This window comes from Siphateles boraxobius, unplaced genomic scaffold, assembly GCF_051911475.1.
Source record: "Siphateles boraxobius isolate OS27281-9 unplaced genomic scaffold, OSU_SipBor_1 5, whole genome shotgun sequence".
Taxonomy (NCBI): Eukaryota; Metazoa; Chordata; class Actinopteri; order Cypriniformes; family Leuciscidae; genus Siphateles; species Siphateles boraxobius.
The window spans coordinates 16,911,057-16,925,500 of record NW_027509141.1 but is presented as its reverse complement, the minus strand read 5'-3'; the positions used below and the strand labels follow the sequence as shown (position 1 = coordinate 16,925,500).

Genomic DNA, 14,444 nt, shown 5'->3' with positions numbered 1-14,444 from the left:
GGAGAGCTGCCTCACTATGTGCTAGTCAATACGCTTCCTGGGATTGCATGTTGCTGAGGGCCGATGAGGGCCACCCTCACAGCGTGCAGGAGGCAGGTTATACAGGGAGCCATAGCGAAGTTCCAGGTTTGATGCAAGCTACCTTATCTCAGCGTCTCACAGCTAGCTGGCCTTCTCACGGCAGCCTCATCAGCCATTAAATTAGGCCTTTTACACCTTTGCTCATTTCAACGCTGGCTGATAGCCAGACAGTTGTTGGCAGTCCACAATTGGAATACCCTTTCAGATCACAACCAAGTGTTCTGTTCATCTGAGGTCTTGGAGACAGGAACTATTTCTGTGAAGTGGTGTAGCAATGGACCACCTCTGGCACGCAGGTAATTAATGACAACGGATACTTCCCTTACAGGATGGGGAGGACTGTAGCAACATCAGGTTTTCGCAAATGAATAGGGAGTATAGATTGGTATGAATAGATCAATGGTGGCTTTTCCTAAGGGAGCATTAAGTCTTAATCCACCAGCACGTGTAGTGCATATTCAGTGGGATCTGCAGGTGGTGCTTAATGGTCTACTCTCAGCACCTTATAAGCAACTTGAACAAGTGGATATTAAAAGTCTTTGTATGAGGACTGCTTTTCTATTAGCTATAACATCAACCAAAAGGTTAGCGGAGCTATATGTCCTCTCGTGAGCCCACAATGTCCCAGGGGACCTCAGAATAATCAGGTTATACTTTGGCCAAATCCAGCTTCCCAACCTGAGGTATTGTCTGATCGGTTTGTGTACCAACCTATTCAGCCTGCGGCGCTCAATCATGAAGAGGCATTTATATACAAGCCCATAACATTAGATGATTTTTTCCTTATAAATATTTTAATATTCCCTATTTATCAATTTTGTTTGTACACATGGCTCAAAGCCCTCTAGTGAATGAAATCAGTACATTCCATGCTTTCTTTTGTTTACTCCCAATAGGTTATTGCAACAGCAGCAAAAAACAAAACATTTTGTACTTGTGTTGTTCAAAATGGTGACTAATTAGAGACCCATTATATGAATTAAAGAGTTATTTTGCACTTATATAATGTACCAGCCATTTGTTGACATATTTAACTGGGTTTAAAACATGCTACACCCATAGTTGGGGTAACTTGATCAGGTCACATTTATTTCTCAAGTCTAAAATGTACCACAAGCTTTGCCCCTGATGTTTGCACAGTCATGACAAAAAGGCCTATGTGGGTTATACATAAGAATGATGTCGATGAAGAAGAATGTTATTTTTGGCTGAACTATTGCATTCAAAAACAGAGAAACACTGGATGTTTTGTGTTATGCTTTATTAGGTGAGTGGGAGAGGTTGTCTGACTGTAGAAAAAGATAGCAAGTTCTCTGGTCTAAGCTCCTCAATACAAGTTATACAAACACAAGTTAACCTACCGATATTCAAAGCCAGGGCTCTTAAATGTGGGGTTTATCAAGGATAGATAAAGAACTTTTTATTCTTTCAAATCAAACATAGGTACATAAACCAAATAATTAAATTATCCTCTCAGTGAAAACCCTGAATTTGGTCAGTGCACATAAATTGGCATTTCGTAACAATTCATAAGTTAGACAAAAAAAATAAAGCAGGTCTACAAATGCAGTTCCCTGGAAAAAGACAAATCTCTTTAAATATGGGGTGCTGCAGACTAAGGCAACTTTTAGTCAATAAAAAGGGAAATCTATTAGTCTTACATATTATAGGAATGAAACTATACAATGTTGTTTTTTTCCTTCTCATTTACACTGTACACAGTCCACATGTTTCATGTTTGGCAACAACAGCCAAGACACATTTATGTAACAATTATCCTACATTTTACACCCAAATAGAGCAGTATGAACTCAGACACTATACAAACATACATGAGCACAGATTTTGTTTCCCCTCTTAAGGCCTCCTTTAGAGAGCTTGGACAAAAACTTAGATTAACTTAAATAGAATGACTGAATTTAACGAACCATTAAATCCAGTAGCCGCTTTACTCGTACCTTGAATGAAATAAAAACATTTAAATTGGTATAACCACAATCACATTTTCATCACATTTGTGAGAAATTTCTTCTTGCTTTACAACAGAACATAAACATGACTTCTTATCTACATTTTTTTGAATGGACACATAAGCAATCTTTTAACAGACACAATCTGCATACATTCAATTCCATTTACGTTTTCTTTTAAATAAATTATTCCTTATTTCATATGATGATCAACCTTTAAACGTGTAGCAAATCCCAAGAAATTTACTTTCCTATGTATCTCCTTTATACATGACATGATTGTCTAACATTGGACAAGTATGTAAAATCCAAAATATTTTTTTCCCAAACCTTCACTGATGTTAAAAACCAATCAACTGAAGTTACACAAAGTTTCAAGCTTCCATTTAAAATTCTAAAGCAGACATTAAAAGTAAAACATTTAATAACTGAAAATAATTTAACTGGGTCAAAGAGTTTGTCCAAACCGCTTTTGTATTCAAATTTGCCATAGTATGTACAAATGTATGTTTGTATGTATGAAAACAAACATTTACACAATAAAAGCCAGAAAACACTGTCCATTAGCTGCTACACTTCATTGTAAGGGGCTTGATATAGCTAAAACAACCAAAACATACATGTGAAAAATTGTAAATTGGCAAGGGGGGGGGGGGGAATTAAAGTAACTTATTTTCTTCTTTTCTTTGGTGGAGTGTCTGTTGGTGTGGAGACAGGCGTCCTTTCCACACCAAGACAAAATTGGCACCCAATTGTTCTTCGCGAATCTCAGGTGAGGGCCGCACTTTACGGCCTGCCAGGCTTCCTCTGACAATAAGAGCGAGTAAAAAGGTGGACAGCGGGAGTGTAGTCTACCCTGAAACAGCTGGTATACACAGGTAACTTTCCAGGGTCATGTCGTACACGTGAAGGGGGATTGACCTCTCTGTTTCCTCCAATCCTTCAAGCCCCGGGAAGAGCGTTTTTCTTATTTACCCCCCCCAAAGTTCCTGAAACCCTGTGAAAGGTGATGTTCACAGGCTCTTTGTGTTGATGTGTGTTTTGTAATGCTTTGTGAGGTGGTCGCTCCGCATGAAACGTTTCTGACACTTATTGCACTCAAAACGTTTATCTCCTGAAAACAGACCAAAAAATAACAATAAAGAGAATTTGCACAACGAAACATTTGTATTTTGTGCATGTGTATATTTGGAGGTTGCATACCCGTGTGTGTCCTGGCGTGTCGCTGAAGCTCGTCACTGCGTGTGAATCGTTTTCCACAGAAGACCCAGCTGCACACAAAGGGTCTCTCTCCCGTGTGCAGTCGGACATGCGCCCGCAGCAGGGACGTCTTTCGAAAGGTCTTTTCACAGCCTGCTATGTGGCAGATGTGTTTTCTTTTCCCCACCTCTCCTGGCCTGTTGCAAATAAAACCAAATATAAGCTGCCACAAAGAGTATTTCCTTTCATAAAAGCCATTCATTATAAAATGGTAATCAGAAGTGTGCCATTGAGAAATTCGATCACTGTAAAATCTGATCTGAAATCTGCATCACAGTTATATCCAAAGGGTAATAAATCTACATGGAACAGAACCAAAAAAACAGTTTCCAGCTGAACCAGCTTCATTGTATGAATTTAAGCAGATTTACTATCTGGGTTCAGATTTCATTAGGAAAGCAACCTAGGTTTGGGCGATAAATCAATATGGATATTTATCTCAAAAAATAAATCCAATAAATCCAATAATAAACATTAATATTCGATATTTAGCTTACATCTAGATTATCAGGTGTGCGTCCCTATAAAGTCTGCATGCAAGCCTGAATATTCTGCTTGTCTTTGTGTGAATGAATGGCACAGTTCTGTCTAATACAAACACTTACACAACTATAATTATTTTTTACTATTTTAAGCAAGAGTTCTGTTGTGTAGTGCGTTATTTGACAAAAAATGGTTGTAAATTAATTGTTATATTTCGATTTGATTACATTTTAAGATAGATTATGAATTCATTCCATGTTTGATGATAAATATTAAAGTCATAAAAATAATGAATACAGAAAACAAAACAGAAAACAACAGAATTTAGAAAAAAAAAATGATTTCAAATAAATTAAAAGGAAGGAACTCTGTGGAGTTTATTAAGTTATGTTTACTAGGGCTGGATATTGATACAAATTTCACCAATCGATTTTGATTAACAAGATTCAATTTGATATCGATTCATTTTGGATAAATATCAGGTGCAGTACATGGCAAATTTTCTTATGGAAAGAAATTCTAAAAACTCATGCTGTAAACTATACAGGAGTCAGTTGGTACTACATTACTATAATATTGATTTGTATACAAACAATTCGTATACACACAAAGAAGTTTTTATAATAATAGAGGTATAATAATTACATAAATATGTTTCCACTCCAATTCGTTCTTGAATTATAAAGATTTAAATGGTGGCTGTCATAAAAACTTGAATTTATTCAACGAAAAAAATTAAATAATGAATATGTAATATAGTGCATATATTTAGCAAAAGAAAAGTTAATTTTGAGTTCATGGTCACTGAATGGCTTTTCTGAGGTAAATGTAACGTTACATGACATATTGTTCTCAAGCTGTTTTATTGACGTCTTTCCGTGGTTCAAACACTGATTGAGAGATTACATGAGGCGTGATATGGGTTTTAATAAGTTGTAATGAATCTTTTAGCATTCCTTCCAATGTTCATTCATGTTTATTTTGTGCTGTAACTAGTAGTAAAGTGGAAGTGGATGATTCGTTTGCGTGCATGATGCTTGTTCTGAGGCGGCAACAGCAATCTGTCTAGAGCGCCAAAATTTGTATTTATTATTTGAATTTGTAATAAAATGGACAGAATTTGAAATCCGAGACTTTGTTTCAAATCAAAAGTAACAAAGCTCATTGCGATTGATTGAATTTCACACAGATTTTTAAATGCCTTACTAAATAAAAGTTTTGCTACCTCTTTTCTGCGTCTTTGCAGTTTGGACAGGTGCAGGCCATACGCCGTTTTTTCTCTCCAGGCTGACTCTGCAGTTCCAGTGCGAGTGTCTGCGTCTGCTCAATCTGCATGGTCTGTGTTTGTGTCTGCACACTGCCCAACTGCAGACCTGCGCCTGGAACCGTCTGCACTGTGAGATGCTGCTGGCCTGAGAGACAAAAACGCATCAATCAAAATGCAGCTCATATTAACATCATTCACAATGTCTTTGCGAGAGTTAAGTAACACAAATCAATAATAATTAAACACAGGCTTTTGCATCCGTTTGTCAAAACGCAGCACTCACTCACCCCCAGCGTTGGTGATCGTTACAGGAACACCCTGCACCTGGACACCATTAATATTGATGGTCTGAACAGCCTGAGCAGCAGAAGCTAACTGGGCTGCATTCAGGGTTATCAGACCCCCTCCAGCCGGGGCAATTTTAGGCAGAGTCCTTTCTTTCCTTGTCCCTGTTTGAGCCTTTTTAGTGACCATCGCAGATGTGAGGGTGCTGGTGGGTGTTGTTGGCGTGGAAACAGTGGTCTCCTGTAGCTGTACAGCCTGCCATTCACCTGAGGCTGTTTTAATCAGCACCTGGCACAGCAGAGCACATGCATTAGATCATTAATTATTTATTTAGATTTTTTGCAAATGGACATGTAATGAACATATTAGATTCACTGCCCTTGTTTCAATTTGATTATTAACTCTAAAGAGATTTGAGGTCGACCGATTGATCGGTTTTGCCGATTAATCGACACCGATAACCGATTGATGGAACAATCGGTTATTGGAATATATGCTACAAATAGATTTTCCGGGTTGCGTCCATTACTGAAGCGGCGGAGAAGGATGCGTTTTCATTAAACAGTACGAGAGCGCCCTCTAGAGAAGCGCTGCAATGAGCGGTACACTTCAGATGCAGATTAAAAAAAGGACAATAATCCCGTATGTATAAAGTACACTACATGTTTTCATATCATTATAAAGTAATTCATTTGTTGACTAGATGCTGCATCAGTGGAGAACAGCAGTATGTCGAGGCTGAGAGGACCCCAACATTACTAGTACCTAAAGCAGTTAAAACAACGCAAAAAAACAAACAAACACACAAGCCTGACCAAAATGTTCAAAGTCATGATTGTTACCATCTATTTGCATTAGTTTATATTCAGCTGGTTGCATTTATGCCTTCGTTGTGCAGCGAAGTTGCATATTTTAAGCTAGTGTCAAGAAAAAGCAAAATGTATGTTCATGCAGCCGACACAAACATATAAACAAAATTACGCTTATAACTTTTCATATACTGTCTACTTTCTATGTATAACAGTTCTATCTAATAAAGTTTTAGACAGGACTGTTAGACAGATCGTAAACTAATGAACACAGAGAATGTGAGCACTGTTTGTTTGCTCAGGCAAACTAAAGGACAAAATAAAGGTCCACAGCTCCGTCAAAATAAAAGTCACAACAATGAGCGCAGCTTACGTCACTTCAGAGTTCCTACTGGCGGTGCGAAAGCAACAGGAAAACGTTAGGGGAACCATTAGTTCTCGGGGAACCACTCTGGTGGCTAGTTCCTATAACTATCTGGTGCGAAAGCCCCTAAAGTGTGCGAGTAAATATATTTGTCTAATTTCAATGCTATGGTGTTTGTGTAGATAAAGATGGCCATCTTTAAGCATGACTGCTTGGATTTATATAAAATGTTAAAACTTTACAATAAGAGTCCATTTGTAACATTAAAGCAGCACTATGTAGTTTTGCAACCTTCATAATATATTTCCAAGACCCTTGAGATAGTACATCGACTTACAATAGGTTGAATGACACGTCTGCCATAGCCTGACAGTGTCTGTATCGCTTTTACTGGCACTATGTAACTTCGGGTTTCGGGTAGGAACCCGAGCAAAAAAAAAACTACAAAATTCGACTGCTTTACGGCATACGTCACTTCCCCCATCACCCCAACTTCCTCAAATTCTGACGTGAGAGCCCAACTAGCGTTTGATACCCCTCTATATGTTGTTGTCATGACCAAAGCAACAACTAAAAGGAAGAAGGCAAAGGTTTTGTCAGAGGAGACTAAAAAAAGAAAAAGGGAGAGTGACAAATTAAAAGGCCGGACGAGGATCAATATTGGAGGGAGAGCAAGACAGTTTGAAGACGGTGAGACCGGCTCTCTCTCTCTATGCTCGTTCTTTCAGTAACATGTACCCTGTCACAAGCACAGCAGTCAGTCATCTATAAAGTGTTTATACATTTATAAATAAATCAGGGAGTCAGGGAGCTGACAACCACGCGGAATGTAAAAGGCTGAATAACATGGCCTGGCCATGTTACGGAATCTGGTCCTCCATTTATCTTCATGAATCAAGTAATGCTAGTAGAGTAGCGAATTATCAATCTGGTAGCTACACTAACATGCTAGTTTACGATGGTTATAATAAATAATCCATCAGGATAACTATCCTAATGTCTGCAGGCTGATAGTCATGTTTGTTTATTTATTTTTCTGGTGATAGAGTCTTGCCTCAGGCTATAATACAAATCGATTTTCAAATTTGCAGATTCATCTATGGTAGCTTGATATTACAATATTAGATGATATATGGCTATTACCTACCACACAAACATTGAATTGAATTAGCATATCCGTTATGTAAAACAGTAGACAATAGGCTACTATAATGACGCTGTCTTGTAAACGTGAGCTACGCAATCTTTTTAAGTTTGAAAAAAAATAAAACCCATGAAATTATATTCATATGACATGCTGAAATATATGCCAATGTACCTGGGATGAAGACATTTCACAGGCAACGCTGGCAGTCTGTCCAAGACGTGAGAACTAAAGACGGTATCTGCTTGTCAACAAATGCACTTGTATCCCCTGGTGTAACCATGACAGATTTTACGACAGTAGTAGAAGACAATATTGTTTCCCAACTGTAGGGGGACCCCGAGAGCAAAAACCGCAAAAACGACATAGTGCTGCTTTAACTAAGGTTAGTAAAAGTATTGTTCATTGTTAATTTCCACATTACTAAAACATTTACAATGTTTTACTGACTCAAACATTATTTATATTTAAAAAGTACAGTACATTTTTATGGTTCGGTACGGTTTTGAAATGTTTGTAATAAGGTTCAGCACTATTTTGTGTTATGTTTGTTTTCAATCAGTATCCAATTAAAAAACAATCAGTTGATCAATCGGTTATCGGCCAGCGTGAGCACACCTAGATCAGGGCTCGACATTAAGGCTTGTCCGCTTGTCCGGGACAAGTGGATTTTTTGTAGGACAAGTAGAAGAGAAAATTAGTTGTCCGACCGGACAAGTTAAATTTCAAACAAAATAAAATGCCATGTTACTTCACGTTATGTGCCACTCGTTACGTCTATTTTACAGATTTAATTTTACAGATTTGAAACGAAGACATGTCCTGAATGTGAATGGCCTGTGAATGTCCTGAATGTGACTCGCAGAAAGACGCGCACCAGTATGATGCGCATGCACAGACCGCGCGCCAGAATACAGTTCTCTTTCGCGCTTGAACGAACATCAACACACACAATTAAGCCAAAATGTCATTTGTCGAGTATCTTCATAACACAAGAGCAGTCTTATGATGGACATAAAGAGTTGTGACTCGTGAGAGAATGAGGCGCGTGTGAGATCCGCGTCTCTGTCCACAGCGGCTGCTCTTAAAGGGCCAGCTACCAATAAAGTGTTCTGTCAGTAAAGTTAATGAAAGAACAAAGGGAACAGAGAAAATTACTCACTGCTCTTGACTAAAGAACTTGTGTAGCTTTAATAAGGAGTAGTCTATATATAATTTATAATTTATGCTGCGCAGACTGTTTGATAACTTTATTCAATTTCTGTATATGTCCTACCTGTTAGACAGTTCATTTTTATCCAAACATCAATGGCTTATTGATCATTATAGGTGTTATCAATCATTTAGTTGTTATTGCTAATTTCAGAATTATCACTAATCTGTGTGTGCATTTGGTTTAGAACCAAACAAGTTGACTCATGAAACCATTTGTTTATTATATCGCAATCGCATATCACAACCGCAATATTGATCTCAATAATAGGAATATGACATTTTCCCCAAATCGTGCAGCCCTAGATAAAATTATAAATCTTTACCCGGACAAGTGACTTTTGTGCATGGACAAGTGAAACATAAATATACTTGTCCGAAGGACAAGTGCCTCAAAAAGTTAATGTCAAGCCCTGCCTAGATATCGATATCTGTAAAATCCGCTATCAGTCGACCTCTAAAAGTGATAATAAAATAAGGTGTTTTGACGTACCTGTGTGGATTCTGAGGGGGACACCTGCACACTGGGCGTGACAGTCTGTCTCTGTGGTACAGGAGGAAGTGTGGCAGAGGCGGCCTGTACCACTTTTAGAGCCTGCGGGGGGATCTGGACGACCTGCTGATCGGATTTCTGCTGAACCAACTGCACCATGGCAGGCTGACTCCCCCCTGGACTCTGCACGATCAGGAGATTATTTCCTGCCTGTTACAGGAAGACATTATTAGAAAAAAACAGATGCAAAAACAGACAACAAAAACAGTTGCCTACCTAAGGGAGAATTTTAACAAACTTGTCCAGGTCATATTTCACTCAACGTATCTTGCATTGTGACATTAATGACGAATATTTTCTGCCAAATTCTGGACTTTTTTTATTACCATTTTAATACCATTATTCTCATTACATTTTCATGATTGTAATAAGGGTTATTAAACTATTAATAATATTTTTCACAAAGCTGAAATAAAGTAAAATAAAATGTAAAGTAAAAATGAGAAATGTTGAAACAACATACCTGAAACAATTTTTAAGTTGAAGCACTTTTTAATTTTAAGTTGAAAATATCAGCTTTTTAAATTTAACTATTGTTACATATTAATGATTAAGAATTATTCGAGATTAATACAAACTATTTTATTTAAATTCAGTATAAAACATTAAAACAAATATGGAGTAAATATACTTTATAACTTCAAATATTCTCTTTTGCATTTACTGTAATGTAGAGAATGAATTTTTTGCATTATGATAGAGATAATTACATGGGTCCTTCTTAACAGTCAAGTACAATGTCAAAATCTTAAAAATAGCATATTAATTTTAGCATAACTTCTCAATAGGTTTTAATTGTTGAATAGGACAGATTGTGTAACAACAACAAAACACCTGGTTTTTGATAAAAATGACCGAAACGGACAGATAAGTTCATAATTTCCCCTTAACACACATGCCAACAGAGAACAGCGTAAACAAACAAGGTCATGTTAACGTATGAATCTGTCAGACGACATTCAGGAAACCAGCAATTCACAAAATTACACAATTATAAGCTAAAAGTACTCAAGGATTTTAAAAAGCCAAAACAGAATGATAGAAGCGCGCATACTTGTATAATGTTGTCGGCTGTGGTCTCTATTAGCAGCGCTTCAACCTGCTCGGCTACAGGTGGAGGTGAGGCCGGTTGAGGGGCAGGGGGGGGCGGGGCTATAGCCACCTGTCTCTTCCTTCCCCTCTTACCCTTGACTGGAGCAGCGGCAGTCTCTGTTACAATATGCGCTCCTCCCACATCACTAGTAGTGACGTTAAGAGGGAGCGTAAGTCCACTAGGGAGTCGTACAACGTTAGAATTTACATTGGCATTATTCTGCCGCCGCTTTTGGGAGGACGGCTTGATCGCCACCGTCTTATGCTGGGATACCGATGCTGGGGCCAGAGGCGGCGCCTGTGTGGCAGCCTGAACTGTGACAGGTGAGGTGAAAATGGCCTGGTTGGTTCCAGGGATGATCTGGATCTGTCCTCCCTGAGGCATCATTTGAATGGTCTGAGACCCCTGGAACTGAGGGATCACTTGGTACTGGATGTTGGCATTGGATGTGCCTGCTGGACGTGAAGGGCTCTGAATAGTGAAGACAATGGGACTGGCCCCTGACGAACCAAGTCCCGCAGGCAGTTGGATGACATTCCCTTTCGCTGAGAGGAAGCCAAGGTTTTTGGGTGGAGCCGGAGCAATAGGGGCGGGCTTGATGGGGTGTAGACGGCGTGTGGTTGGCTGAGATTGTGGTGTGCTGACTGGGGCCTGGGCGGCAGGAGGCCCGATCTTACTGCAGGTAGCCGCCAGAAGTGCCAGTGGGGAAGGCTGTGAATCCTACACGTGAGCGTGTCAATACACAATTACCAGAAGCAAATTATTAGTATACAAGCATGAAAAAAAAAACAATATTTCATTGTGTGTGGAGATAGAGACAAAAAGACATTAAACTGGCACAGCTATGTAAGAAAACTGTTGTTTTGGACAGCTGTTAACACAAATACAAAATGAATACAGTTTAGCAGTAATTATACTAAAAAACTTGACTGTGGAATGCAGCACTTATAACTTTCCTAAAGCAGTTAAAAAATTGCAGACACCATTTGCACCTTTCTTAGGTCCAGGGAGAGCAAGAATATTAAACAATCATAACTTTTTATATAATGAATAACCTTATTCATGAGTGAATACACAAACATTTAAAAGTTTTGACTTTCATACTGAAGATGGCTTGAGAGCCGAAGCATTTGTCTACCCATGAGATCAATATTTTTTTTAATTATTTTGTTTTTTGGAGTGTGAATCAATATGCAGGTTTTGATGAAAGTGTTGACTATTACCAAGTTATTGCTATATTTACCCCCTTTTTATTCATTAAAAAATAGAACGGTTTCAAATTAAACGTTAACTGCAGCAAAAAACAATATGATGCCAGAAAAAAAAATCTCAATATTTATGAGACATTTTATTTTAATATGTCATAATGTGAAATGACATATAATCTGAGAATGACCAGTATTGGTAATTTAATTTAAGCATTTTAAATGACTGATTTAGACTTCATTGAAAACATGAAGATAATTATTGTCTTCTCTGTTTAAAAAAATAAATTAATTAAAATCAGTGCATCTCTAAAAAAAAAAAAAATTGTTAAAAATATCGCCTCAAGGGACCTTACTTGAGAAGTGGTGGTGGAGGGCTGAAGATATTCACTGGGGCTGACTGCGACAGTGGTGGCCATACTGTCCTTTTGATCTGAAAGAAGGAGGTGACTATTTATGAAAGGGAAAATAACAACTCTCTAAAAGTGACTTCCATTTGAGAATGAAATAAGGTAGCAGCACTTATTTGAACTCATTTAATATAATTTTGTGCTTAGACTTTGCATGTCCTTATTATAAGCACCACCGGTCATCACAAGCACACAACAAACGGATTGTTCAAAATAAACAAAAAATGAATTGCATGCACTTTCAGGTATGAATTATGATTGTACCAAAGGAGGGCGTTACCTGCTGTAATCTAAACCCTGGAGAGGAGCAATTCAGCGGGTTAGGGTTTAAAACCAACTCCACTAATAGCACTCAGTGGCACTTTACACCATATGATGTTCTCAATCCTGGTCCTGAAGTGCTGGGCTCCTCCAGAACCAGAACTGAGATCCACTTCTGTGCTATATATACATCTTTGGTAAACAACCAGCACTGTCTCGTCATTGACGCATGTACAAAGAACTCAGATCGCAACCCAAATAAACATTTGATGTTATGATGCTTGCTAACGTTAACTGGCTGTCAGAGCAAGCAAAATGAACTAGTTACACACTTTATTTGAAATCGTTACATTTCATAATAAGTCGAAAGGAATTACACCACAGTGATCTTTCTGCCATCAATTTCAACGGTTTTGCAACTTTACTACATGAAAAACTTGCTCTCACAACAAGCTAATCAGGCTGAAAGTCATGACACACACGCTGATAGCCAAAGCGAGTGTATTAACAGTAAAATTCGTGGTTGGAGGTAAGAAAATTAAGTTTTTACGCCTATATAAATGCAAAATACAATTTGATTAAAGCTTCAGGCTGAAGCCAGCGGCTAACGCTAAGAGGCTAAATACCTGATGTCTGCAAGGGCTTGAGCTATTATGATTGAGTGCTTTAAAGTATTTATTTATATCATGTTTTAATCAGCCGTCCACACGTTTACGTCTTTTCTACGACCATGCAGCGCGCTGTGAAATATTTATTATGTCCACGGGCAGACAGACTCAAGAGTGCGCTGATGGAGGAGGAAACTGCTTGCTTAGCATGCTAATCTGCTAACTAGCCAGATAAACTCTTCGCTGCGGAAAAGAACCGTGTTTCCGGAAGTGTGCAATTGGCAGAATCGCCGTGCTACGTGTGATTTTTAAAACTCGTGTGTGCAAGCTACGACATAAAATATATATCGGTTCATTCGCTCAATAATGTTTATGAAAGTAACATAGTAATATAAACACCAACGTTATAATTCCTACCCACCGCTCATGACGACATTCACTCTCCGTGAAGCCTTGAAGAGCCCACACGAGATACCGCCCCACCAGCGCCCTCTGGCCAATCTGGTTACTTGTCAATCAGCGAGAGCTAGTGGTTCTGACCACTCAGAGTACAGCAATTGTCTGATTGACGTTTGTTCCTGCCAATGGGATATGGTAGTATTTCTATGACAGTTGAAGTATATGTATCTGGCCAATAGGTTGTCGAGTTTTCAGGAGAAAGGCGGGAGTTGTGAAGACGTCAAGATAATAAGCCGAACCAATAATACTCCGGGTTGAATTTCACTGACGTTTAGCTCGCCCAGTTAGAAATGGAAACAGCAGATCAATCAAAAGTAATTGACAATTTCGATCGATCAACCTGCGTGGACTGTGGGTGCTCCATCAGAATATATGGTTGTTGTCTTCTGAAACGAGTTACGCAACCTACAGGTGATGGACGGTGCATCTCAATAATGCAACAACCAGCTGCTTTGTCGACAACAAAGTGCTTTCATTCTCCAACATGACAGTTTGCTTTTTGTAAAAGCTATTTGTTTTGTTACCCCAATATTAGTTTTTGTATTTTATTTCATGGATTCCTAGCTGAGTATAAAAACTGAAGTATGGGAAATATTTGGGTGTGTACCTTTTACATTTGTTGGGGACAAATTTGTGCCCAAAATTTAGCTAAATCTGACAAAGCTCATTTTGGTGGAAGTCCTCATTTATAAAAACGGTATGTTATAGTATTTATAACCAGCTGCATATAAAAACAATAGAAATCTATGCAACGTCCTCATTTAGATAGCTAAGAAAACATAGGATATGTGTGTGTGTGGGCTGCTAAACCCTACATTATGGGGACAAAATGTCCCCACAAAGTTGGCAAAATCCGTTTTGTTTTCTGTGATGGGTAGGGTTAATGTGGGGAAATAATATGCAGTTTGTACAGTATGAACATCATTATGTCTATGGAAAGTCCTCATAAAACATGAAAGTACATGTGTATAATGTGTATA

General features: G+C 38.4%; 1 protein-coding gene across 3 annotated transcripts; it reads right to left on the bottom strand.

Moving 5' to 3' along the window:
* Nucleotides 1-1,325: 1,325 nt before the first annotated feature.
* sp2 (sp2 transcription factor) lies at nucleotides 1,326-13,542 on the bottom strand. Of its 3 annotated transcripts, none has more exons than XM_077202952.1 (8): nucleotides 13,427-13,542; nucleotides 12,083-12,159; nucleotides 10,483-11,241; nucleotides 9,369-9,578; nucleotides 5,349-5,634; nucleotides 5,020-5,206; nucleotides 3,255-3,448; nucleotides 1,326-3,165 (listed from the first exon to the last, which is right to left on the bottom strand). In XM_077202952.1, the coding sequence occupies exons 1-8, from the start codon at nucleotides 13,431-13,433 to the stop codon at nucleotides 3,065-3,067; spliced, it is 1,821 nt and encodes a 606-aa protein (XP_077059067.1). In that variant the 5' UTR covers nucleotides 13,434-13,542; the 3' UTR covers nucleotides 1,326-3,064. The 3 variants fall into 3 exon arrangements, with proteins under 3 accessions (XP_077059067.1, XP_077059068.1, XP_077059069.1); XM_077202953.1 differs by having other exon boundaries at nucleotides 12,417-13,449; XM_077202954.1 differs by having other exon boundaries at nucleotides 13,409-13,439.
* Between the last annotated feature and the right edge of the window lie 902 nt (nucleotides 13,543-14,444).